This window comes from Myotis myotis, unplaced genomic scaffold (assembly GCF_014108235.1).
Source record: "Myotis myotis isolate mMyoMyo1 unplaced genomic scaffold, mMyoMyo1.p scaffold_m19_p_18, whole genome shotgun sequence".
In the NCBI taxonomy this organism is placed as follows: domain Eukaryota; kingdom Metazoa; phylum Chordata; class Mammalia; order Chiroptera; family Vespertilionidae; genus Myotis; species Myotis myotis.
The window spans coordinates 1,154,759-1,179,502 of NW_023416322.1; the positions used below are offsets into that span (position 1 = coordinate 1,154,759).

At 59.2% G+C, this 24,744-nt stretch overlaps 1 protein-coding gene across 2 annotated transcripts; it reads left to right on the forward strand.

Moving 5' to 3' along the window:
* Positions 1-17,285: 17,285 nt before the first annotated feature.
* On the forward strand, positions 17,286-22,854 carry RGS4 (regulator of G protein signaling 4). 2 transcript variants are annotated; one of them, XM_036344942.1, is made up of 5 exons: positions 17,286-17,406; positions 20,335-20,439; positions 20,767-20,828; positions 21,223-21,389; positions 21,673-22,854. In XM_036344942.1, the coding sequence occupies exons 1-5, from the start codon at positions 17,363-17,365 to the stop codon at positions 21,910-21,912; spliced, it is 618 nt and encodes a 205-aa protein (XP_036200835.1). In that variant the 5' UTR covers positions 17,286-17,362; the 3' UTR covers positions 21,913-22,854. The 2 variants fall into 2 exon arrangements, with proteins under 2 accessions (XP_036200835.1, XP_036200836.1); XM_036344943.1 differs by lacking the exon at positions 21,223-21,389 and having other exon boundaries at positions 21,673-21,864.
* Positions 22,855-24,744: the final 1,890 nt, after the last annotated feature.

Below are 24,744 nucleotides of genomic sequence, written 5' to 3' on the forward strand. Positions count from 1 at the left end.
CGCAATGGAGACAGTCACTGTTTCTCCTCTAATTCCTGCTAATGATACATGCTTTGCACGCACATATTTTCATAAATATTCAACCTCCAACCTCTTCAAGGAAACTCATGCATTTGCACTTTTAGGAATTGAGTGCCCGGGAGAAATCCCACGCCTGAGAGTCAGTCACGGGCTCTGCGTGGGTGGAGGTCAGGCTGCGGGTGGGAGGCACTGCCTGAAAGCGAGCGGCAGGCAGCCAGCTCTTTGTGTCCTAGCTCTTTGTTTTTGTTTTCTTCCGTGTTTTATTTTAGAGGCGGAACGTCATAATTTAAAACAACAGGCACATTCATGCCTAGCTCAGGAGCAGGTTAGTAATTGGCAGCTTTCAGAGCGTGTTCTGAGACCGTGGCCGTCCGCAGCGCTGCCCTCGGCGGTGGGGCTGGCGACAGGACGGCTCATCCTGGACAAAGCGGCGGCTGCCGGGCTTCTCTCTGGTTCTCTGGCCTGGGCACCTCCACGTCTCTTTCCGAGAGAGAACCTGCCACATGGAGGGCGGGAGGGCGGTGACGGCCTCCAGCTGCCACCTGCAGGGTGGCCCGTGCTCACTGGACAGCCACGCTCCACAGTGCCCTGTTGTAGGTGGCGGGACGGCACCTGGTGTGAGACCAGGGGGCTCAGAGCAGACCTGGGTTCCGTGACCTCGGTACTTGGGTTCTGGCTGGGAAAGAATTCAGAGCCAGGACTCAAACTGTTAGAGAACACTGACGTAGAAAATCCCAGAAGGGGAGGAGTAGCTCATAGAAGAAGTGGCCCAGGGAACAAGTGACAGAGGCAAAGGAAGGGCCCTGGGAGCATAGAAGGGAGGAGGGCAAAGATGTGGCCCCTGAGGGTTGAGGGTGGAGACGTGGGGGAGGTCCCGGAGGAGCTCGAGGGAATACCCAGCAGCTGCCCAGGGTGTCCTTTCAGGCTGTGGTCTCCCCGGTTGATTGGCCAGCGCCAGGTTAGGGGTCATTGTCCAAGGCAGCTGGTCCCGGGCAGCCTTGGTGTTGCTTGTCTGGTTTTGCTGCTTTTCTGGGCCTGGAGCTGACATACAAGGGAGGCCTGGATGTTATCTCTAGGGAGGAAAGGCCACCCTGGGGCGAGGTCCCACCCTCCGTCTGCCCGTCTGTCCTTTGCTCGGCATCCAGGGCTTCCAGCCTGTGACCTGCTGTGCCTGGGCCACCGCGCTTGCTCTGCCCATGTCTGTCCAGCTGCCTCCATGTCACCAGGAGCAGGTGCGGCAGTTCCGGGCGGACTGCTGATTGCCTAGCCCGGGCCAGGCCCCTCCTGGTCCTCACCTGCAGGATTTCCTTCTTATTTGGGGAGCACTGTGCCCAACCAAAGCTCGAACACCTCCGTCTTCGCCCAAGGCCGCTTTGCGGTTGGAGCTCCAGGAACAGCCTGCAGGTGATGTTCCTGCCTGGCCTTTCCGCCTTTCTCTCCCCGCCTCTCATGCGGCCTGGGGTTTAGAGGCCCTGCCTGGGCCGAAGCCACTGCCAGGGACCAGGAGGCAGCCTGGAGCAGGAGGGCACCTGCTGGACACACAGAGGAGCCAGCTCGCGGGGCTGGGGTCCGGCTCTGGCCCACCAGCTCCCAAGTTCTCCTACATGAGAAAAAATGGAACGCCGTCTTGCCGAAGCCACTGCTACTTCCTATGCAGCAGGAATACATTCTAATGCACGTGCAACGCCATGAATGCTGTGTCTTCAGGTGTTAAACAAGGTTCAGGGAGAACTTGAGCGTTAACATTACCAACCACCCTTAGCTCTCCCAGCGCCGGGTGCCCTTTCCTCTTACGGTTGAGGACCTTCAGCTCAGGGACCAGCTGTCCTGAGCAAGGGCGGGGGACGAGCCGGCGGGAGCCAGAGGGCCTGACCCCAAGCCCTCCTCTCCTGAGGGGGCAGGCAGCGGGGGCGCTCACCTGCAACCCGGCCCCATCGCCTCCTGCCGGGACCAAGCCACGAGCACTGCACCCTGGCCTTCCTCCCGCGTGGCCCACTGGCCCCGGGGCCTCCGTGGTCTCTTCAGAGTGTCACCCTCGGAGCTCAGGCCTTGCTGTGGGGGCTCCTGTGGAGGCCCCTTGTCCCTGGGCCCTGGGTGGCCACAGGTGCGTGGCCTCAGGATCCCTTCATTGTCTTAAAAATTATCAGAAGCCTCAAAGGGCTTTTGTTTTGTGGGGATAATTTATATTTATCATTTTAGAAATGAAAACAAAACGACCTTTAAAATATTTAAAAATAACAATTAAAAACCCATTACTATTAATATAAATAACATTTTAAATGAAAATACTATATTTTTCAAAACATAAAGTTAGGGCCTGGCTGGCGTGGCTCGGTGGTTGAGTGTCAACCTACAAACCCAGGAGGTCACGGTTCGATTCCTGGTCAGGACACATGCCCAGGCTGCAGGCTCGACCCCCCAGTGGGGGGCGTCCAGGAGGCAGCCAGTCAAAGATTCTCTCTCATCATTGATATTTCTATCTCTCCCTCTCCCTTCCTCTCTGAAATCCATACAATATATTTTAAGAAGTAGAGAGAAGAACGGTATTCTTTTTACATTGTTTTCATTTGTTACAGTCCCTGTACTGTTGATTTAAAAGAAGACAGCTAGATTCTCCCATCAGCGTACAGGCTGGGCAGGGTGATGGGCAGACCCACCAGATGCTAGTAGGGCCCCCGCCCCCGCCCCCGCCCCGTTGTGACACTTAAAAGGCTCCAGGCATTGCCCCATGTCCCGTGGAGGACAGAGCCACCCTGGCAGAGAGTCGTTGGTCCACGTGGACAGAGACAGTGGTGACGGGCCAGCAGGAGACGGAATTGGGCAGGGCCACGTGTGCCCTCCGCCCTGAGTCCGGCGCCCTCCTGGCTTCACAGCCTTGCGCTTGGATTGAGCGTGGGCCGGGCTCCAGCAGCCCAGCTCCGAAGTGGCTCTGCTGCTGCCCAGTGAGTCTGCATCTGTGTTAACCTCCGTGTGTCTCCCTGTCTCCTCTGGGTGGCTGAGGGTGGACCAGAGGAAGCATCCAGTGCCTGACGCAGGCCGGGCGTGGGGCTTCTCTGTGAAAACGCGCTCCTGTCACCCTTTCTGCTGTGTTGGGAGCGGCAGGAGCAGGTGGCCCCGGACGTGGTCCTCCCTGGCCACTGTCTCAGGGCGGATTCGGGGTGGGCGGGAGGGGCCCGGCGTTAGAAACAGGAGGGAAAGACCGCGAGGAAGCCGTGGGCAGCGACACTGAGTCAGAGGGGATGAGCAAGCAGCACTGAGGTGCATTTGATTTCCCTGAAGAGGGAAAGGCGAGGCATGAGCACCACGTGCCAGGGCTCTGACAAGCCTGGCGGGAGGCGGCACACCGTGCAGCCCCCAACTTCACCTGCCACATCTGCACTCGGGGGGCCTCCCAGGTGGTGCCATCTGCTAACGGAGTTTTGGGGGCAGGCGTGTGCCTCCATTGCATCCACACACCACACGCACATGTGCACACTCACACACACATAAACACAAACACACACCACACACAGACTCATGCACATGCACATACCACACACATGCACCTACAAACACACTGCACATGCCACACACATGCAGACATGCACACACCACACGCACTACATACATGCTCACAGGCACACTCACGCACATGCACACACATATTTGCACATATACGCACACACACACAACACGCACATTTTCCCCCAAGAGAGAATTGCTATATTAGGCTGTGCCTGTGAGCCCGAGACGCACAAAACAGTAATCACTGGAAATGACTGCATACGGAGCTACGCGGACTCGGTGCCCTACTTACCTAATTATTCTGCCCTTGAGATATTTCTGTTTAAAGCCACCAGAAGAGTGTTGCCATAGAAACCTGCTGTGGGCTGCTGCTGGGCATCTCTGAGTGGGTTGAAGCACCATCGCCACCAGCCACCTGCGTTTCCCACCAGCTTCCGGGGAAGTGGAACCAGCTGAGGGCCCCGGGCGGCCCTGCCGTTCTGTGTGGCTCCCGCCTGCTCCAGAGGGCCACGTCTCGGAGCCGCTGCGGTCCCCGGAGGACTGGACTGGAGTCGGAAGACCTGGGCCCGGCATTACCAGAGATTACCTATTGGCAATGTCCTCCAGGCTGCCTGGAGCAGCGGCGGGAGCAGGTGCTGGCAGCTGCGGACACAGGGCCTGTCCGACCCAGCCCAGGCCCGGCCCACATGGCGCCAACCCCGTGGGGTCCCACAGGAGCCTCTGCCGGAGCCACACCTTCCGTTCCCAGTTAGTCTCAGAGGGAATTCGATCTGGAAAGTAGGGTTCCCTGTAGAACAAGATGGTCCCAGCTGCTTTCTTGGATGAATAATCCAACAGTAACGAACTTCCTTTTCAAAGATTTCTAGAAGCAAACTCCTCCCTGTTTTCTCCGAAGGGAAAAGTAAGATACGTTTATCTCCTGAACAAAACGAGAACTAATCTTGTAAATGGAGGAAACACTGCTGGGATCTAAGTGGTGCCTCACAGCTCGGGGCGGACGGGGAGTGCTGGGGTCCAACCCCAGCAGGTCCAGGGGTCCCCAAAGGTGTGGACAGAGTCGGCAAAGAAGGAATGACACGGAGACAGCGTTCAGTTGATCAGCAGCCTAGCCAGGATCTCTAGCCAGGATCTCCAGCCAAGTTCTGGTCTGGATCTCCAGTGAAGTTCTGGTTTGGATCTCCAGCCAGGTTCTGTGTCCATGTTCTCTTGCTAGGTTCTCCAGCCAGGTTCTGTCCAGGTTTTCCAGCCAGGTTCAGTCACCAGGTTCTAGTCAGGTTCTCTTGCCATGTTCTATCCAGGTTCTGTAGCCAGGTTCTCTCGCTAGGTTCTGTCTCTAGGTTCTGTGGCCAGTTTCTGTCCAGGATCTTTTGCCATGTTCTCTCGCTAGTTTCTGTCTCTAGGTTCTGTCTCCAGTTTCTGTCCAGGATCTTTTGCCATGTTCTCTCCAGCGAAGTTCTTCTGTCTCTAGGTTCTGTGTAGGTTCTGTGTCTAGGTTCTGTGTCTAGGTTCTGTATTTAGGTTCTGTGTCCTGTTGTCTTGTTACATCTGTATTTATACCAGTTGATTCCAATCCTATCAATCTCTATTCCAAAGGTTAGGGCGTTTCTTATCTCCATTCCAGGGAGTAAAGATTATGTAGCTTAAGCATGATTGTTCGTAGTTAAAGTGATTAATTACCCGCCTGGCACTTAGTTAAGGGGTTTTATTCCCTCCCTAACTTCAGGGGAAAATCCCTACCTGGGGAAACAACCTTTCTCAGAGAGGTGACCTTGGTTAAAACACATAGTGCCAAGAAGGTGAGCAAACATATTAAGAACAGTATGCCATATATGCCAGGTCCCTTGAAGCAGCAAGGATGGACTGGCTCCCGGCAGGGGAGGTTCTCGGTTAGGCCTGTCTGGGGCGGAGGCAGGAGACAGGGTCCAGGAGCCAAGAGGAGGGGAGGCCGTGAGGCAAGGGGGAGCAGGGAAATTTCTCCCACGTCCACACTTCCTCCTGAAACCCCCCTCTCAGGGCGACAGCCAGAGAGACAAGGAGCAAAAATGACACACATAAAACTGGACCCACGCGCCGCCTCCAGGCTGGGCAGACACGGACCTCAGGTGAGGCCTGAACTGAGGGTGGCACCAGGCCAGAGGTGAGGCTCCCGCCCGCCCTCCTGCCCGCCCCTCCCCCATCTAACCTACCTCTGGGCCCACTGGGACCACAAGCCCAGTCCCCCTGCCCTCACACCTGACCCCTCGGCGGGAAGCGTGGTTCACCATCATTGCGCCCCATTTCCCGATGACCTGAAATGGGGAGGTTGCCATCTCAGCACAGCCTGACACCGTCTTTCCAAGTGCTTTAGCCCTTTTCTGCCCCGGGTGGGGGTGCGGGGGGCTGTGAGGGCGCTGTGCCGGCTGCCAGCTGGGCAGGGACAGGGTGGGCATTCATTCCCATTTGTGGGTGAGGCAGGGCTCGGTGGGCAGGGCCCGCGGATGGGCTGGGGTGTCCCATCCTGCCCTGGAAGCTCTTAGAAAGAGCCCCTGAAGGAAGTGCTCCCCACGGAACCTGACTTTTCCTCCTAAAGTTGAATCCGGCTTCAATGGTGTGACAGAACATTAAGGTGTGCAGCCTCCAGCAACCCAGTGTCGCGGCGCCTTGGCCCCCGATTTGGGACGTGCAGTCAATCCCACTGTTGCACCTGCTGAGACCAGGTGGGAGGAAGCCAGTGCAGGTCCCGAGACCCCGGGGCTCCTCTGCTTGGCCTCCCCCAAGGGAGCCGCTGGCTCCTCGGGACACCGATCCCCGCTGCCCTAGAGTTTCTCGGGCCTCGGGCCAGGCTTTCAGACAGGTGGGCGCCAGCCTCCCCCCTCTCCCCTTTGAAAAGAGGTCGGTCCTGGGCGCGGCAGCTCTCGGCCTCCAGAGTCCCCACCAGCCCTGAGTGCTCCACACCAAGGTCACGGTCAGAGGCCGGGAGCTTCGGGGAGGGGTGCGGGGACCGGGAGCCCTCAGCCCACAAGGCAGCCACAAGAGGGGTTAAGGAGGCACAGCCGTGGGTTGCCAGTTGGGTGTGTTTATGATCAGAACTCATTTCCATTGCTACTTGATTTTCGAGGGGCCCCTGGGATTAATCGGAGCATGTTGTATTTTTTGAAACCCGTGTTGTCTTTCAGGGCTTCTCACGGCACGGCTTCCGTGATACCCTCCTGTCCCTCCTAACGGACTCGACCCGCCTCTCCTCCTCCCCAGACCCTCGCCCCGCACCTCCGCACCTCCGCACCTCCGCACCTCCGCACCTCCGCACCTCCGCACCCTCACCTCTGTGCACGCCTCATGCTTACTCCCTGTGATGGGACCGGAAGGTGCCTTGGCGGTCGTGACAGTCATGCTCTGTGTGTCTGCACCATGGAGCCGTGGGCGGTTCCTGCGCATGAGCAGCGGGGCCCTCTCCAGGTGCGGGTTCCAGGCTCCCTGCCCTGCCCTGCACCTGCTGGGCGCCACCTGCACGTCCCCACACCCAGGTGCAAGCGCGATGATTGGTAGGCCTTCCCCTCTTTTTAAAAAAAATATATTTCTTTATTGATTTCAGAGAGGAAGGGAGAAGGAGAGAGAGATAGAAACATCAATGATGAGAGAGAATCATTGATTAGCTGCCTCCTGCACCCCCCCCCACTGGGGATCAAGCCCGCAACCCAGGCATGTGCCCCCGGCCAGAATGAACCTGGGACCCTGCAATCCGTAGGCCGACGCTCCATCCACAGAGCCAAGCCGGCCAGGGTCCCCTCTCGCCTCTTAAAGCCAACAAAGACTGATTTTACCTCAACACCAGCAGCCTGTCTCTAGTCCGCCTCCTTCTACGTCTGCTCTGGTTCCCCAGAAAGAGTCACGTGAATGACGGTGACCAGGAGAGACGGCGGGGGACTGGGGAGGAGGCAGCTGGGAGCCCTGAGAGCCCCTTGGGTCCTCTGAGGAGCAGAGGCCTGGCTGGGTTCAGCCTTGGAGGTTTCCCTGGGGAAACGTCGTGTTCGATGGGTAGGGGCATCAGATCAGGTCAGGGGAGTCCCCGGTGAGTGGCACGTCCGACCCCATATGCGGCCAGAGGGGAGGCAGTGGTGGGAGAGGCCCAGCCACTGTCCAGGCCACAGTCCCTGAGCGACATCACAGCAGAGGGGTGTGTTCCGCCTGAGACCCTCACCCTCGTCCGTGGTCGGGGGGCCACGGCCACGGTCCCCAGGTCTCCGGTCGGTTGTTCCGTCTGCAGTCGATGTCTGTGCGGTGCGGTCTGATGGCCACAGCCCCAGCCGCGGATTTCCTCCGAGGCCGCCTCAGCCTGCCCAGGGCTCCGTGGTGGACGATGGCCCCGACGGCACAGACCCCCCGCTGTCGCTGAAGGAAGGGGCGGGCAGTGAGGGGCGGGGCTGGGAGGCGGCAGGAAGCTCACAGAAACAGAAGGGGACTCAGGACTCTGGTCAAGCTCTGCCGTGTCTGCTGCACCTTCATGCGTCACCTTCTGTTCTCACGCCGCTGGAGCGAGCGCGACACGGTGTCGGTGCCTTGTCGACTGTGGCCTCCGGGAAACCAGGTGGACGTCTGTCGCCTTCCCTGGGCCTCGCGTCAGGCCTGGAACAGAGTAGAAGGGAATTCACTGTTGGTTGAATTTTCCATAGAAATGGCCAGGAATCTGAAAGTGTGGACGTGGGAGAAATTTCCCTGCTCCCACTTTCCTCACGGCCTCCCTTCCTCTCGGCTCCTGGACCCCGTCTTCCGTCTCCACCCCAGACAGGCCCCAACCGAGAGCTTCCTCATCCGCCCCGAGCTGTGAGGCACCACTTAGATCCCAGCAGCGTTTTCAAGGTTAGTTCTCATTTTGATCAAGGAGATAAATGTATCTTATTTTTCCCTTTGGAGAAAACAGGGAGGAGTTTACTTCTAGAAATCTTTGAAAAGGAAGTTCATTACTATTGGATTATTCATCCAAGGAAGCCACTAGGAACCATCTTATTCTACAGGTTTTATATGAACCAAATTCAAAAAATGTTGCCATTAATGGGAAGATGTATTGAGTTAAGGACACACACATGAACCAAGTCTCCCTCCCCGCTGAGTGGTGCCTGGAGAGGGGCCGTGCGCCAGAGCCCCCACTCACCGCGCCCTCACCAGGCTGCCTTTCCACCTGTGGCCACAGTATGTGGCTCCCTAACGTGGATTTGCTAAAGGAGCTGACGTAAAGAAGCCACTGATCTTGCCTGTTTTCGGCGGGGTCAGCGGTCAGTGCACCCTCTCTCCTCCACACCTGCTTTATCCCTCGATGGCCAGATCTGTGGTCTCGTATGAGAAACGAGACCACAGATCAAATGACTTCCTTTGGTGGACGAGAAAGGGGCCACATGCTAACCTGATGAGCTTGGGGAGGCCGTGTGCGGCCTTGCAAACCCAGGAGACCTAACGTAACCACAAAGGATGTTTGAAATTAAAGCTTTCTAGCTCAAAGCAGTTCTGCCTGCCGCTGGTCAGTCCCAGATTGAGCTTCCCTGACAAGGCCAATCTTCACCCTAACAGAGCCTGTCTGCTGTCGTTTTGCATCTATGATAACACACCTGATAACACGCCTTTGCAAAACAAAGCAGTTCTCCTTTTCCCAGACCCTCAAAGCACAGCACCGCTCTGCGGAGGCCGCAAATCCCCTCATTGTCACTGTTACCGGGTTACTTGTTGACTGTTGACTGTCCTGCACCCACCTGTGTAAAAGGAGGGTGTGTCTATCATTTTGCTTTTCATCCAATCCCAGAGGTTTCCCCGCTGTGCTTTCTCCCGCCTCCCTAAGCTGTCCCCCATGGATTTCATGCAACCCACTTACGTCTATCTTTTTATTGTAATGTATAAAGCGGAATGCAAAACTGCCATTTTCTGAGTTTATTGAGATTTTGCTTCCCGGCAATTGTCATCAGTTTGGCTCAAATAAACTCATAAAAGTTCTCTCAGGTTTGGACGTTTCTTAGGTGGGACTTGGGACCTGGGCTGCCCTCACCGGCCAGTGACTCTGGACGGAGCTCTTGGTGCCCTTGGCTGACCTTGTTCTTGTTTGGAGTATTGGCTGCCCCTCCTGGGGAGATGCGCCTACTGCCCTGCCCCTTGGGCATCTTGCTTGGCCATGTGACTTGCTTTGGCCAATGAAATATGAACATGAGGGACGTGTCCATCTCAGCAGAAGGTGGGAGTGCCGTGTCCTGCTGGCTGTTTTCTCCTTCTCTCCACGTGAATTCCAGAGGCTGCTCTGAGCCGGGGCAGCGGGACCACGGCTCCGTGACGTAAGGCCCACATGGACGAGCGAGAACACGTCTTTGCTCTTTTCAGTGCGTTTAGGGGCTGTGTGTTCCCGAAGCAAAAACCAACTCACCCCAACAGACACATGTCTGATTTCTTAGCTGACTCATTTGTGAAATGCGAGTTCTCAGACTCCCACCCTCAGGGCCCAGGTTCCCCGGGGCGGCGGCTCCTCAGCTTGGCTTGTTAAATGCAAGACCTGGAAACCCGGAGGCTGTGCGGGATGAGATATGGCCAACCGACTTCCCAGGGCAGGAAAGCACGAAGCAAATGAAATAAGCAGGCGCACGTTCTGAGGTACATATGTGATTCGGGACGGAATCCGCTCAAGGCGGTGGGGAAGGATCTGGGGCAGTGATGGAGGGGGCCCTTGGGCTGGGAGCTGACTGCCCCGAGGACCCCGGCCGGACGCAGCTGGGAGCTCCCACACTGAAGGCCTTGGGTGGGGGCAGGACCACTGGACAGAAACAGAAACCCGCGGCGAGCCCGGGAGGGGCTGGAAGTTAATGAGGAGCAGGCGGAGAGGTTTGACCTTTATTTTGTAGACTGTGCGTAGCATAGCCATCCGGGGCGGCACGTGTGGGATGTGTTGGAAGAATTAGAGGAAGAAGAGCTCACGGAGGCCCCCTGAGCGTCACCGTGGTGCTGCAGGCCGGCGGCCACCGGGGCTTTTCTGTAAATGCCAGACAGTCAATATTTTAGCCTCCGAGAGCCACCTGGTCTCTTCAACTCGGCAAAGATCCCGCCAGGAGGGAGGGCGCTGTGCGCAGGACACGCCTCTGTCCCGCTCTGCTCTGCGGGCCCGGGGAAGGGGGGCAGCTGTGTGCTCCAGGACAGGCTGGGGGCCTGGAGAGGGACCAGAGGGGATGTCCGACGGAGAACTCGGGAGGCTGAGCAGTTTGCGAGGGAAATTGACGGCCACTGGGGCGTGCTGAGTCTGATGTGAAGGGAAGCGAGAGGGTTCGAGGGGCCGTGCCGGCGGCTGGTGCTGCGGAGGGAGCTGGTGGCAAGAGGAAAAGGCTGGGACATGTATGACTCAGCGCAAGCCACCGACACTCCTGAGGAGCCGTCCCACGCCCGGACAGCTCACAGAGGGCCAGCCTCGGGCCGGCCACTGTCCGTCCTCTGGAACGGCCGGCGTTCTGGAGACGGGTGGGTGTGGGTCATGTGCTTGTGGGTCAGGTCCCTCGGTAACAGCTCCTCCACAGTTTCAGCGGGTCCCCGCCCCCCCCCGCCCCCCTCCGGCCGCTCCCGCCTGTCAGAGCTGGAGGGACTCGGGTGGGTGACCTCTTAGCAGTGTCCTGCCTGTTGCGTTACACTCGACCATTCTAGGACAGCTACAGTGACTCCTTCACACCTTCGCCAAATGGTTATACATTTGAAACAAGTGGCTTTGAAGGCAAGGTTCATTGTCAGAGAAATTCGTCCTGGTGGGAACGGCCACGTGACCCCACAGCACATCTGTGGCTGCCCGGCCCTCCTTCTGGGCTTCTCTCGGCCTCTCCAGCTACATCCGTGCCGTGCCGTTCAAGGCCGCTGGGCAGGTGCGTCACCCACACGGGGGCTGGCTCCGCGGCCCAGGCTCCCAGGCAGAGGGGAGGCACACACTCCTGGCGGAGCCGGCGCGGGGCCAGGGACGCAGCGGAGGCCACGCCACGTGAGATGGCACGTGGAGAGGGTCAGTCTGGCTGTCACTTCCCAGGTGGTCACCCTGAGCCACTTGCTTAACTCCCGGGGGCCCAGGTCCATCATCTGGAGGATGGGACAACGCGACGCCACGCTCTGAGGGGAGGCAGCATCGGCTACTGTGGGTCCCCAGGGGCAACAGAGCCATGGCAGCCAGAGGGCGGGCCGCGGGCTGAAATGAAAGCGCGGGACCAGGACCCCGGGGCAAGGCCAGAGGGGCGGACACGTCCAGGCTCAGACACGGCGTCGGTGGGAGACACTGAAATGTGGTGGAGAACACAGGAGGAGGCCGGGAAGGAAGGGAGGACAGGGGGCAGGGCCCGAGAACCTGCTCCCACAGGCTCCTCCCTGGGTGCAGCCCCTGGGGTGGGGTCCTCCTCCCGGGAGGAGCACGGAGGCACCGGTCTAACCCTCCCCCTTCTCCTCCAGGCCATTGCTCCTCATGGCTGTGGGTTGTGCTGCTGGTACTTTCCTTCAGATGCTTCCAAGTCCTTCTTACGTAAGGAAAGCACAGTTCACACGCATCCCGAGACTGTGGCGGGAGTTAAGATGTTTACCCAGCTTTCTACCAGATTCTGGACAGGACGTGTAAACGCTGACACACCTCAATCGCTACCACCTCCATCGCTACCTCCTCCTCAATCACTACCTCCTCCTCCATCACTACCTCCTCCTCCTCCTCAATCGCTACCGTGCAGGCAGTGCCCCTGGGTCGACCGTGGGGGGTCAATGCCCGAGTTACTCTGCACAGTGCGTGGTGGACACGGTGCAGAAGCAGCGCGAGGGCGAGGCCTGAAAACCGGAGCCAGAGCGGCGGCGTCTCCCCGCCTGGGCCCACCTGGGCAGCCCCTGAGTTCGGGGTCTTCAGCGGCATTTCCGGGTGTTGGACCCCTGCCGTGAGGGTAGGACCCAGATGCAGAGGGACCCCACCAGCCCTGGGGAGGGGTTACCGAGTGGGAGCAGTGTCATCGTAGGGACCACACTCCGAGAACGTCTGTAGGGACCCACGCTCCCTGCTGGCACCACCGCCAGGGCCTCTGCTCAGACTGGCTGCCTGTGCCCCGAACCCTGACCCGTCCCCCGGGAGCCGGGCTGGGAAGTGCCTGCCGACCTCCCTGGATCCGCATCCTCCAGCCGATGTGTTTGCTTTTTCAGCCTGAAAAGTCAGTCACAGTGAACTCTCACTGACATGGAGGAATCGTCTCCCGAGATGGTGTGGGCGCCGCTGGAGGCCGAGCTCCTCCCCACCCGCCAGCGGGGACAGGTGCCCCTTGTGAACCTGGTACAAGGGCCCAGCGTGGCCACAAGAGCTGGCTTCCCTGTGTTAGATCCTCCCTGAGCTAAGGGTGGGGACACTGGACACTCACCGCAGACCACACACAGTCCCCGCCCGTGGCTCCCTGTCCCCAGCCGGAGGCGGGAGGCGGAGCCTGCATGCCCCGCGTGTTGCGTGTGAGCGGCACTGCACGTGCTTCGCTGCGTTTGACTCGCTACGGCGTTGGCCGGCAGTGTGTTTTACCATCTTCATCTTTCACATCGACTATTCCCGAGCCTCAGACTGTCTGCGTTCCCCTAACCCCATCTCCTCCCTCCTGCCTGCACGTCCTTCGCCTGGGCTGGCCCCAGAACCGCAGGGTAAAATGTGGTCTTCAGTGCGACCAGGCATGGCCCGCGTCTCAAGGACCCGCCATTCCTGTCCCCTCTCCCGACTCCACAGTCACACTCACTATCTCCATGGGCTCCGGACCTGGGCGCGGATCCTTTCTGACGGCACCCCCTTTCTGACCGGGAGGCACCCCCTTTCTGACCGGGAGGCACCCCCTTGTCCCCCTCGCTGGCCTCCTGTCTCTACTGATGAGTAGACCTGTAGCCTCAGGTAGCTGACTTAAGCCCCGGATGTCTCATTGGTAAAATGGGATCATCATAGGCCCTTCTTTCAGGGTGAACTGTGACGAGCAGTGAGTTATTAACACCAAGTGCTGAGGCCGTGGCCTGCACACTCGGTGCCGGGGACGCGCCCCCCATCCTGCCCCTGCGACGCTTCTCTCCTCTGAACACACCCTCTCGCCTCCCCCGTCAGCAGGGCCTTTGTGAGGACTCGGCTCCACATTCCGAAGGCTGTGCTTCCTCCCCGGCCGCAGCGCGTCCTCGATTCTGTGTGAACAGTTTATAGTGACGTCACCCAGCCGAGTGCTTTGTTACTCGGGGGCCTCCCCATGCCTGTGAGCTCCCGAGGCACAGGCCGTTTCTGACTCACGCTTGGTCACAAGCCTCCTAGAATGCCGAGCCCATAGTCTCTAATCCGTATTACAGGTAAACACAGACGCTGGGGCCAACCGCTGGCGCCGCTGCCCGCCTGCTCCCAGGCCCCTCACTCAGCCTCCCACCAGCTCACAGCCGGAACCGCGCCAGAACCGCCACGCCCCGCACCCGCGCCGTCTCTGGTGGATTTCCACCCCCTTGAGAAGGGCCAGCCTCCGGACCACGGCCCTCAGGCCTGGCAGGTCCTGGGCAGGGCCGCGCCGCCTCCCTGTGCTCAGGCTCCAGCTGCCCCCGCCCCCCGTTGAGACAAGGCACCTTCACTTGCTCCCGCCTGTTTGGAATGTTATCTCCTGTGCTCCTCCCACTGCTCCTTCCTGCACATCCGTCCAATCCCGGGCTGACACCGCTCTTCCTCTCCCGGCCGCCTCTCCTAGCCCTCAGCGACAGGAGCCTTGTCATCCAGGTACCGGTCCCCTCACTCGCGGACTTCCTGACGGCCTGGCCCCAGGTCTGGAATGATCCATGTTTCTGACCCGTCCCACTGGGACGGCCCCACCAGGGTGGGCTCTGTCTGCTCGCTCCCCATGCTCCCCGCACCGGCCGCAGCGTCCGCGCTCCGCAGACATGTCTGACAGGAATAGATCATAATTAGGTCATGCTCTGTGTGTGTCAGAGAGGGTGGGATGGCTGCAGTATCATGCTGGCCTCGCCCCTGCCTCCTCAAACAGGCGGGTCCCACAGTGAAAGCTAAGCCAGCGCCTGGGAAGTTTCCGGACATTCTGGAAAGTACGAGCCTAAGCTGCCTGGCAGGGCTCACGGGCTGGAGCATCGTCCCGTACAGCAAAGGTGGTGGGGTCGATGCTTGCTCAGGCGCATACCTAGGTTTGAGCGCATATGGGAGGCAGCTGATGGATGTTTCTCTCTCATATCGATGTCTCTCTCCCTTCCTCTCTCTAAAAATAAATAAATAAACACATACATACATACATATCCTCGGGAGGATTAAAAATGCCTAATTAAGAAGTAATTAAAGAAGTGAAGGTGACACGCGTGGACGGGTGAGCAGAGGGCCTGGTTTCCATGACCCAGCAGTGAATGTGGCGCCACTGTCTCTCCGGGAGAAAGAGCGAGTCCTCGGTGAAGGGAGCGCGCATCATTACTACTGTGTTCTGTCGTCCACCACGTGTAACCCCACAATCACAACCTGCCGGGCCCTTGACGGCAGTGGCTCTGTTAGAAGCTGTGACCGTGGCACGTCGTGTCCCCGACCATTTCTTCCTGCTGCAATGAGGGTGTCAGTCTGGATCATTTAAACCCCATTCGGCCCCTCTGTTGGAGCTTTTCTTTGATTTCTGTCCAAGATGTCAAGTTCTTGCTGGGTCTGCATTCATGTGCCTCAAATCTAATGACTTGAATGGTCACTCTCTTGGGTGACCTTCTCTCCCTTTTAGTTTTTTTTATCCTCACCCGAGCATGTTTATTAGTTCTAGAGAGATGGGGAGGGAAAGAGAAACAAGACAAACACCGATGTAGGAGAGAAACATGGGTTATCTCCCATATGTGCTCGACCAGGAATCAAACCTGCGGCCGTTCAGTATAGAGGATGACACTCCAATCAACGGAGCCACCGGTCAGGGCCCTTCTCTCCCTTTCAATGATCTCTCCTCTTTGATACCCTTTCTGAGCGGCTCGCCCCCCGCTTGGTGATCTCTGCCATTTCGCACTGCACTGCCATCCCTTCTACAAGGCCACCAGAGAAACAAGCTGTTCCATGTGGCCCCTCAAGGAAAAGTTGCCCGTAGCCAATCTAATAAATGTTTTTTACCCCCATGGGAGACTTTTCCTACAATTTAAATGCATCTTCTGGCCCCTCTACCTGCCTACACTTCTCAGCCATCTCCTTGCTGTGCTTGCCGTGGCCGGGCCAGGTGGGGTCCGCGTGGGGTGTTTGCCGGCCGAGGTGGGGTCCGCGTGGGGTGTTTGCCGGCCGAGGTGGGGTCCGCGTGGGGTGTTTGCCGGCCAAGGTGGGGTCTGCGTGGGGTGTTTGCCGGGTGAGGTGGGGTCGGGGTGAGGTGGGGTCCGTGTGGGGTGTTTGCTGGCCGAGGTGGGGTCCGCGTGGGGTGTTTGCTGGGCGAGGTGGGGTCCGCGTGGGGTGTTTGCCGGGTGAGGTGGGGTCCGCGTGGTGGGGACGAGTCTTACCACATTGCCTTCACTTCTCACTGGCACCCATCCCTCTGCACCTTCTTCACCTCATCAGTAGATGTCTCAGCTTTTTTGTTGTTGTTGTCAATCCTCACCTGAGGATATTTTCCCACTGATTTTTAGGGAGAGTAGAGGAGAGAGGGAAAGAGAGAGAAACATTGATGTGAGAGAGACACACTGATCGGTTGCCTCTTGCACGAGCCCTGACCAGGGCCCTTGACCGGAATCTAATCCGGGACCCTCTGGTCCGCAGGCCGGCGCTCTATCCCCTGTGCCAAACCGGCCAGGGCTGTCTCTACTTCTTATACGTAAAGTACGGCTCCTGGGTCTTGTGCCCAGGGGCCTGTCTACTTTCAGAACGCTGCCCGCCGACACAGACACGAACGTCTCCTGCCCTCACAGCTTCGGGGCTGCGACTGTTGGAACAGCAGTCCATCTACTGTGGACAACCCAGGAGTTGCCCAGGCGCTCAGAAGCACGGGGTCAATCGCCTAGGTTCACTCTGAAGACTGTGACATGCAAGGCAGACACGCGCTTTTCTCTGTCTTTCTCACAGTTTGAAATCCGGGTTGGAGACTCAGGGTGCATAGGCAATAGGCTAAGCCATTTGCTCCTCTCCTCCGGTCCGGTCCGGCTGCTGTGTGGCAGCTCTTTGCTGGAGGCAGAGAGGCCGTGGCTGCTGGGCTGAATCCCGCTCTGAGCGGGAGTTCTAGAAGAGGATCCACAGCCAGGCGGAGCAGCTGCGTGGTCTGTCCGCGGGGCCAGCCTCAGCTGCCCTCCCAGCCCTGTGTGGCCGTGGCCACCCTGCGGCCACCCCTGCAGACCCAGCCTGGAAACAGGAAGGTGAGAGCTGGGACCCCGCGGTCCGCTATTTCTAATCCAAAAAGACAGAAGGTGAGTCAGCCCCAGCTAAACCCAGTCCTGCGGGGGCTCTCCTTGTTGGGCAAGTGCCCTTGGCGTTGTTTTTACAGAGAAATGAGTGAACCCCATGGTTTGCAGCAACACAGAGGTGCCCTCTCCGCTCTTCTGGAAATTCAAAGCCTCCGACGTGGGAAGAGACAGGAAGGAACCTGTTTGCTGTGCGTCTGCTTTGCAAAGGTTTTCCTGCGCTTCGCCCTGCGCGGTGGAAGCCGCCGCATCCCGCCTCCTAAAGTCTGCGGAGGCTGCAGAGGCCCCAGCGGGGGTGTCACAGCAACGCTGATTGGCTGCAGAGGCGTTGTTACAGCGCCGCTGATTGGCTGCCCCGCGGTGGCTGGGCTTTAAATGAGACCGGCAGGCGGAGGGAGCCGGGATCTGAAGCATCTGCAGGCAGACAAGGCAGAGCGCTTGGCTCCCAGCTCCTCCCGTCTCCTCCTGCCGCGAACGCCAACCCGCAGCAAAGATGTGCAAAGGTCTGGCGGGGCTGCCCGCTTCCTGCCTGCGGAGGTAAGACGCCTTCAGCCCGCCCTGCCACATGTGGCGGTTGCACAGCTGCTGTGGACCCCGCTCTGTGGGTTAGGATCCCCGTGGCCAGTGGGGCTCAGCACCCGCCTTCCTCCGCGAGGAGCTAGAGACGGTGCCCGAGGAAGTGTGTGCTCCCGGATCCGGGCACCTCTGTGCGCTGTGACTGGCCTTGGTCTGAGGACCGTCGGAACCTCGGCCAGGCCAGCTCGCAGGGAGCAGGGCGGCCAGGGTTGGACGGCCCGCTGGGCTGCTGTGTCTCAGCTGTGATGGGTGCTGAGCGTCGCGGGGCTCGCAGACTCGGGCCGGGGCTCTAGGTCCTGTGTAGGGGAAGACACCCCAGGGTGCGCTGTGGCACCTGCTGGGAAGGCTCTGTGCTGCTGTGTGGGCTGAGGGTCCCTCCCCGCCTGTGTTCCATGAGCAGATGCTACGGTGACTGCAGCTCCAGACCACACCCCCTGGGCCCGGTCACAGCAGGGCTCAGGCTCAGGCTCAGGTTCTGGCTCAGGGCTCTGTGGAAGGTCTCACCCTGCAAACACTGCTTTATCATGTGCTGTGTCTTTAAAAGAGTCAGTGAACGCTTCCAGGGAATGCTTCCCAGCTGAATGAAATGAACCCCGTATTCCATGAGCTAATCTCACCGCGAAGGGCAGGAAGCTGTCCGTAGACAGATCACCCTCTTCTCATCTCCCTGCAAATGGCAATCACCTTCAGTTCAAGTTGGGAATCTCCCAGAAGGCACCGTGTTCTGTGCCTCCCGGGCACGGACTTTCCGGGCCGGCCACTCAGGAGGAAGGAGATTCCCTGCTCATGGGCTCCGGGGGCTTTGACGGGAAGCAGGAGGGTCTGGCAGAAGGTGAGATAGTGATCCCCCAGCGATGCCTGACCCCAATGGAGCAAGACTCCAAGCTTCACTAACTCAGGAAACTGTGCAAAGCAGGGGGGTGGGTGGCAGGTGTGCTCGCGGAGGAAAGACTACCCGGTAGGAGGGGGTAAACCCCAGCCGGAGGGTGAGCTGCTGGTCTGTCCTCTCCGGGAGCTGCAGACCAGCGAGTCCAGCACTTCATTCCAGCTCTGTGCCTGGGCTCAAGGTCACATGGGGGTGTGTGTGTGTGGGGGGGGGGAGGGTGCGGGGGGGTGCGGGCAGAGCAGATGCAGGTGTCCTGGCTCCAGGGAGCCATGGAGCCCGCATGGTTTTTATCCTCGTGTGGCATGTGCTGTAGGTCAGACATGGGCCACCTCTGCATGGGGGGACGGTGTGGGGATCGGTACCCGTCAGAGCTCAGCAGGCTGTTCTGGCGAATGCTGTCCACTGATAGGGTCCCTTGGCCTCAGTCCCACAGCCTCCTCCACGCCCTCTTCTGTCATTACAGAGGAGCCTGACCGGGGCCAGGTGGGGAGGCAGCGGAGGGAACAGTCCTGTGCGGCAGGGAGGACACTGCTAGGGGCAGCCCCAGAACAGCGAGAGTCCCGTTTCCTGGGGAAACGCACCTGGACATGCCCCTGACAGCACGGTCGACCGTGAGATGCAGCTTATCACCCACGGCTCCGCTTTCCTCCCTGATAGCCATGCACTTCTTTTCAAATGACACTTCTCTTATAAAGCGATTTCTGGGCTCTTATAATGAAGGAGATCCAAGCAAAGGAATAATCTATGTAATAAAAGCCTAAGCAACGGTTACAGCGGAACAACCAGAACGATCGGTCGCTATGATGCGAACTGACCACCAGGGGGCAGACGCTCAATGCAGGACCTGCCCCCTGGTGGTCAGTGTGCTCCCACAGGGGGAGTACCGCTCAGCCAGAGCCAGGCTCACAGCTGGCGAGCGCAGCGGCGGTGGTGGGAGCCTCTCCTGCCTCTGTGGCAGCAGTAAGGAGCAGTGAGCTGAGCAGTAAGGAGCAGTGAGCAGGTGGGCGGTAGGGAGCAAGGAGTCCTGGACTGCGAGAGTGATGTCCGCCTGCCGGCTTAGGCGGGTTCAAGCTGGCAGGTCGACATCCCCCGAGGGGTCCTGGACTATGAGAGGGTGCAGGCCACACTGAGGGACCCTCCTTCCCAGTGCACAAGTTTCTTGCACCGGGCCTCTAGTTAAAGAATAAGGTTGAGCTGGAAGGTCCTTGTCTCTGAGTCCTGTTCCTGTGACTCTCGCTTGCTTCTCTGGGTTCTTTTGAAGCCCCCAGTGCCCTTTAGGGTGTAAATGTCCCTGCAGTGCAGAGAGTACAAAGGAAAGCAGTGCAGCTGAGGAGCTGGGGCTCACTGTCCAGCCCTTCTGCCAACTGCACACCTGGTGCAGGTGTAGGGTGCAGGGTGCAGGCATAGGGTGCAGGGTGCAGGCACAGGGTGCAGGGTGCGGGCACAGGGTGCAGGGTGCAGGCATAGGGTACAGGGTGCAGGCATAGGGTGCAGGGCGCAGGCACAGGGTGCAGGCCACAGGGCGCAGGGTGCAGGCCACAGGGCGCAGGCCCACCTCCCTGGCCTGGAATCACAGGCCACCTTCCCCAGTGCCTGTGCATCCTGGGCCAGCAGCCAGCGGTGGCAATAGCAACTTCTGTCCAGGAGGTGGCACCACAGGAAGGGACCCAGTCAGCCCCTGCAGCTTCCCAGTTCCTAATCTCCAAGATCGGCATGTTTTCAATAGGCTTCTGTTGAAGGTCACACCTTCTGTTGAAGGTCACACCTTGTGCTGTTGGTGGAAATGACAGGCTCCAGGAGAGGCTGCTGCTGGCGGAGGGTCAGCCTCCCAGCACCTGGGAAGGGCGCTGCTCTCTGGGCTCTGTCCTGGGTCCCAGGCAGGGTCATGGGGACTCCTTGTCCTGGGAGCTTGCGCACCTCCAGCTCCCTAAGTGCGACGGGCTCTCGCAGCCGGGCGTCTTTTAACGAGAGCCCAGGACCACTCTGTGTCCCCTTCTGTGCAGCGCCAAGGACATGAAGCACCGGCTGGGGGTGCTGCTGCACAAGTCGGATTCCGGTGAGCACGGCTCCGCCCACAGCAGGAGAGACAAGCTGGTGGTCTGTCCCAGGTAATAAAGGTAGGGGAGGGTTGCGGGGGGAGGGGGAGGACCATGGGTGGAGGGCTGCGGGGGGAGGAGGAGGGCCGCGAGGAGGGAGGAGGGCCTCGGGGGGGAGTCGTCTTCGGACAGGGTATGGTAGAGCCAGGGAAGCCAGGGCCCCAGTTAAGCTAGATGTAAGTAAGAATGTACCGGGGGGGGGGGGGGGGGGGGGGCGGGGGTGGTGCTCTAACCAACACCAGGCTCCGCTAAGGGAGGGAGAGAAATACCTGCACTTTATTTAGGATCTTACGCTTCCTCCCGGTTTGGGATTGTGGCATTCAAATTCTTTTTCTCTAGGGTGAGCCAAGAGGAAGTCAAAAAGTGGGCTGAATCACTGGAAAGCCTGATCAGCCATGAATGTAAGTCTGACCACCCCCTCTGGGTTGGGGTCACCCGCCCTGGATACACGCATCTCACACCACACAAGGCAGGCTTAGGGGAGTCAGCCTGTTAGGCGTGTGACCCCCGAGCTTGTCATCTGCAGTGGGTGGTTCATGCAGAAACCGTGGGGAAAGGGTAGAGGAAAACTCCAAATATTGAGATTTCTTGCGGAATCAACTTCAGTTTCTCTTTCCCAAACCCACTGAAGCAGGGTGTACGGCTGGGATCCAATAGAAACAGACAGATTAGGGTTACCTGGCCCCAGGTGACCCCACAAAAGTGGGGTGTGGGGTGGCTCGAACCTGCCCTGTTCCCTCCAGTGCCTGGGCTCTGTCACCAGCATGGTGACAGCTCAGCTCTCTCCGGTCGCAGGCGGGCTGGTGGCGTTCAGGGCGTTCCTCCGGTCGGAGCACAGCGAGGAGAACGTAGAGTTCTGGCTCCGCTGTGAGGAGTACAAGCGAACCAGGTCGCCCTCAAAGCTGCGCCCCAAGGCCATGAAGATCTACGAGGAGTTCATCTCGGTCCAGGCGACCCAGGAGGTGGGTGCTCGCAGGAGTCTGGTGGCAGGACGTTCCCTGGGGGTGGCATTTGGTCCTCGGCCCTGCAGGCCGCTGACTCACAGAAAGGAGCCGTGCACCCACTATTATCAGCTTGACATCCACGCAGGTCGACTGAGAAAGGCCTTTGTCAGCAGACCGCCCGGGGTTCTGCTGGATCTCCCCAGCACGTGGGAGAGAGGAGACCCGCCCTGTCCACACGTGCAGGAGCCCAGGTCTGCTCCCCGCCCTCCCAGCGCCGTGCTGACTGCCCCTCCGCCCTCAGGTCAACCTGGACTCCGGCACCAGGGAGCAGACCCGCCAGAACCTGCTGGCGCCCACCGCCACCTGCTTTGACGAGGCCCAGAGGAAGATCTTCCACCTGATGGAGAAGGACTCCTACCGCCGCTTCCTCAAGTCTCGCTTCTACCTCGCGCTGGCCGACCCGTCTGGCGGTGCGTCTGAGAAGCAGCAAGGAGCCAAGCGCCCGGCGGACGGCCCCTCTCTGGCCCCCGGGTGCGCCTAACCTCGCGGGTGGGGCTGCAAGGCCGGACTGCACCGGGGGCCGCGGCACGGGCTGGTCTGTGGGCAGTGGGTGTCCGCACCGCAGCCGGGTGCCCGCACCGCAGCCTGGTGCCCGCACTGCCTCCCGTGCCGATCACTAGATGTAGTGTCTGTTCCGCGCTCCTCCCCGTCGTCTCCCGCATTTTCTTAGAGGCCCTGCGAGCGAGTGGAGAGGTGGTGGCAGCTCTCTCTGCTCAGCCGTTTGGCCTCAGGGTGGCCGGGGGGTGAGTCCAATTCATGTGACATCCACAGGCTCCAGGGATTCTGTGAGCCAGGACTTCCTCCATAGCTAGGTGTTTAGATGAGTTTGATCTATTGTGTGTTCATGTATGTGTACATGTGTGTGCATGTGTGTGCATGCACAGACACACACGTTCCTGTAGGATGGACGGAGAGGGCCAGGCGCTCATCACTAGTGCGAGGTGCTGTGCGCCTCGGCTCTAAACCAGCCCTGGGAAGCGATTGGAAAAGGGAGCTCATCTCTGTGAACCGAAGAGCCCCGGGCGTGGCTCCTGAGCGGCGTCCTGCTCACTGCGCCGAGTGGGGGGCGGGGGGCGGCTGTTCCTTGGCGCCGGGACCGAATGAGGCGCAGGATGAAAAGGGTTGTCATGGTCGGAACTGCTGCAACTTCAAGGCGCAGGAACTACTTGAGATTTCTGTTATTTATGATGTTTTGTACGATGCTTTCACTGTCCCGCGTATCCACCGAGGTGCAGGGCCACCGAGCAGGTCATGCGTGGCCAGGAAGCCCTGTCCTCATCCTCCTGAGGCCACGCCTGTGAGCACCCAGGGGCCCCCTCCTGCCCGTCACACGCGTGAGCACCGTGTGCTCTGAAGCCACGGGCTCAACATGCAGCGCCACGGTGGTGCCCGAGACGCCGTTGTATTAAAGATGCATGTCTCCGTCGGACCCTCCTGGTCTCTGGCAGTTTCACTTGCGTGTCCCGGGTCCCCCATAGTGTCCCGTGTTGCACACACTTCACAGTTTCTCTAGGGCCCAAGTGTGTGACAGACCGTCCGGGGGTGAGGTGGTGCCGGACCGGCGGACCGTCCGGGGGTGAGGTGGTGCCGGACTGGCGGACCGTCGGGGGGTCAGGTGGTGCCGGACTGGCGGAAGCCGCCTCCCAGGCAGGTTTGAGGGCCGCGGAGCGAGAAGTGAATATCAGGTGACCATTCCCAGTGGGCTTTTCAATCGCGTGTGGTTTTATTTTGTCAGCATTTCACGCAGAGCACCTGGTCGTGCCCTGTAGGCCAGCGCCCCGCTGTGCCTGCCCATGTGCCCTGGGTGGGTGCTGCCCAGGAAACATGCATCTGTTTTTGTTTTTTATGTTTTTACTGATTTCAGAGAGGAAAGAAGAGAGAGAGGGGAACATCGATGATGAGAGAGAATGATCGGTAGGCTGCCTCTGGCACGTCCTCTACTGAGGATCAAGCTGGCAACCGGGCATGCGGCCTGACCAGGAATGGAACCAGGGACCTCCTGGTTCCTAGGTCCACACTGAGCCACGCTGCCGGCAACACGCGCATCTTACTAACAAGGGTAGGCACGCCCTGCACTCGAGCTACATGCCTGTGCACATCGGTGACTGCGGGCCAGGAGGAGCGAGGGCTAGGGCTGCTGGAGAGGCTGGTGCACCCCTCTGTGGGCAGCAGGGGAGAAGCAGGACATGAATAGTGTGTGCTCCTCGGTTACTGCCACCTCTGCTACCTTCAGCCACACAGCCAGGGCCATCATGATTCCAGAGACCACGATGCTCAGCGGGTTTGCAGGGTGGAGTTCACCTCTAGTCCTGCCCTGGGGAGGGCAGGGGGCAGCAGGCGGGGGAGGAGGCAGAGGGCTGCAGAGCCCCAGGGGCGAATCCCTGATGCACGGAATGTTTGCCTTCACGGTCCCGGGTCCCACGTTTGTCACCACAAGCCCTGCTTCCTGAATTCTTGCTTCTCACCATGAGAGTCACACGTGGGAGGCGTCAGGTGCGCAGGGTCTGAAACTGGTTAGTAACAGACCCTTTCACGGATCTGATAAAGCTCTGGACCTTCTCCGGAGAAAAAGACACAAATAAACCCAAGTCTCCTAGACTTGAGAGGAAACGTTTACAGTCCCAGCTCAGCACAGGTGAGTGCCGGTCCCCTCCCCCAGGACAAGGCACCACGTGCTCCGCTCGCTGGCCGCCGGGGGCAGACACCGTCTCCGGTCTTATAGGTCGCGCAGAGCCCTCCGCCGGCCCATCCTCCTTCCTCTTGGTGTTTGGCCACAAAATAAGTAACAAATACGTGCTGATGCTCCTCCTGAAGGCGACCAAGGGCACATTTAAACACTTTATTGTTGAAAGTATTGAAGACGCCTCCTTTCCTCCTAGTGACCCCTCCAGCCCACCCCCGGCCTCCACCCCACTGTTGTCTGTGTTTGTGGGCTGTGCATCTGTGCATACAAGGTCTTTGGTTCATCTCTCCCCACGTACCCCTCCCCCCCCCCCCCCCCCGCCCTTCCCTCTGAGATTCCACAGTCTGTTCAATGCTTCTATGTCTCTGGATCTACTTTGTCCATCAGTTTATTTTGTTCATTACATTCCACATATGGGGGAGATCATGTGATACTTGTCCTTCTCTGACTGGCTTATTCTGCTTAGCACAATACTCTCCAGGTCCCTCCATGCTGTCTCAAAGGGAAAGAGACCCTTCTTTTTAACAGCTGCATGGTATTCCCTGGTGTAGATGTACCACAGCCTTTCGTCCACTCGTCTAGAAAAACAATGCTGCCCGCTATGTGCAGATGGTGGCCAGGCATAAATAA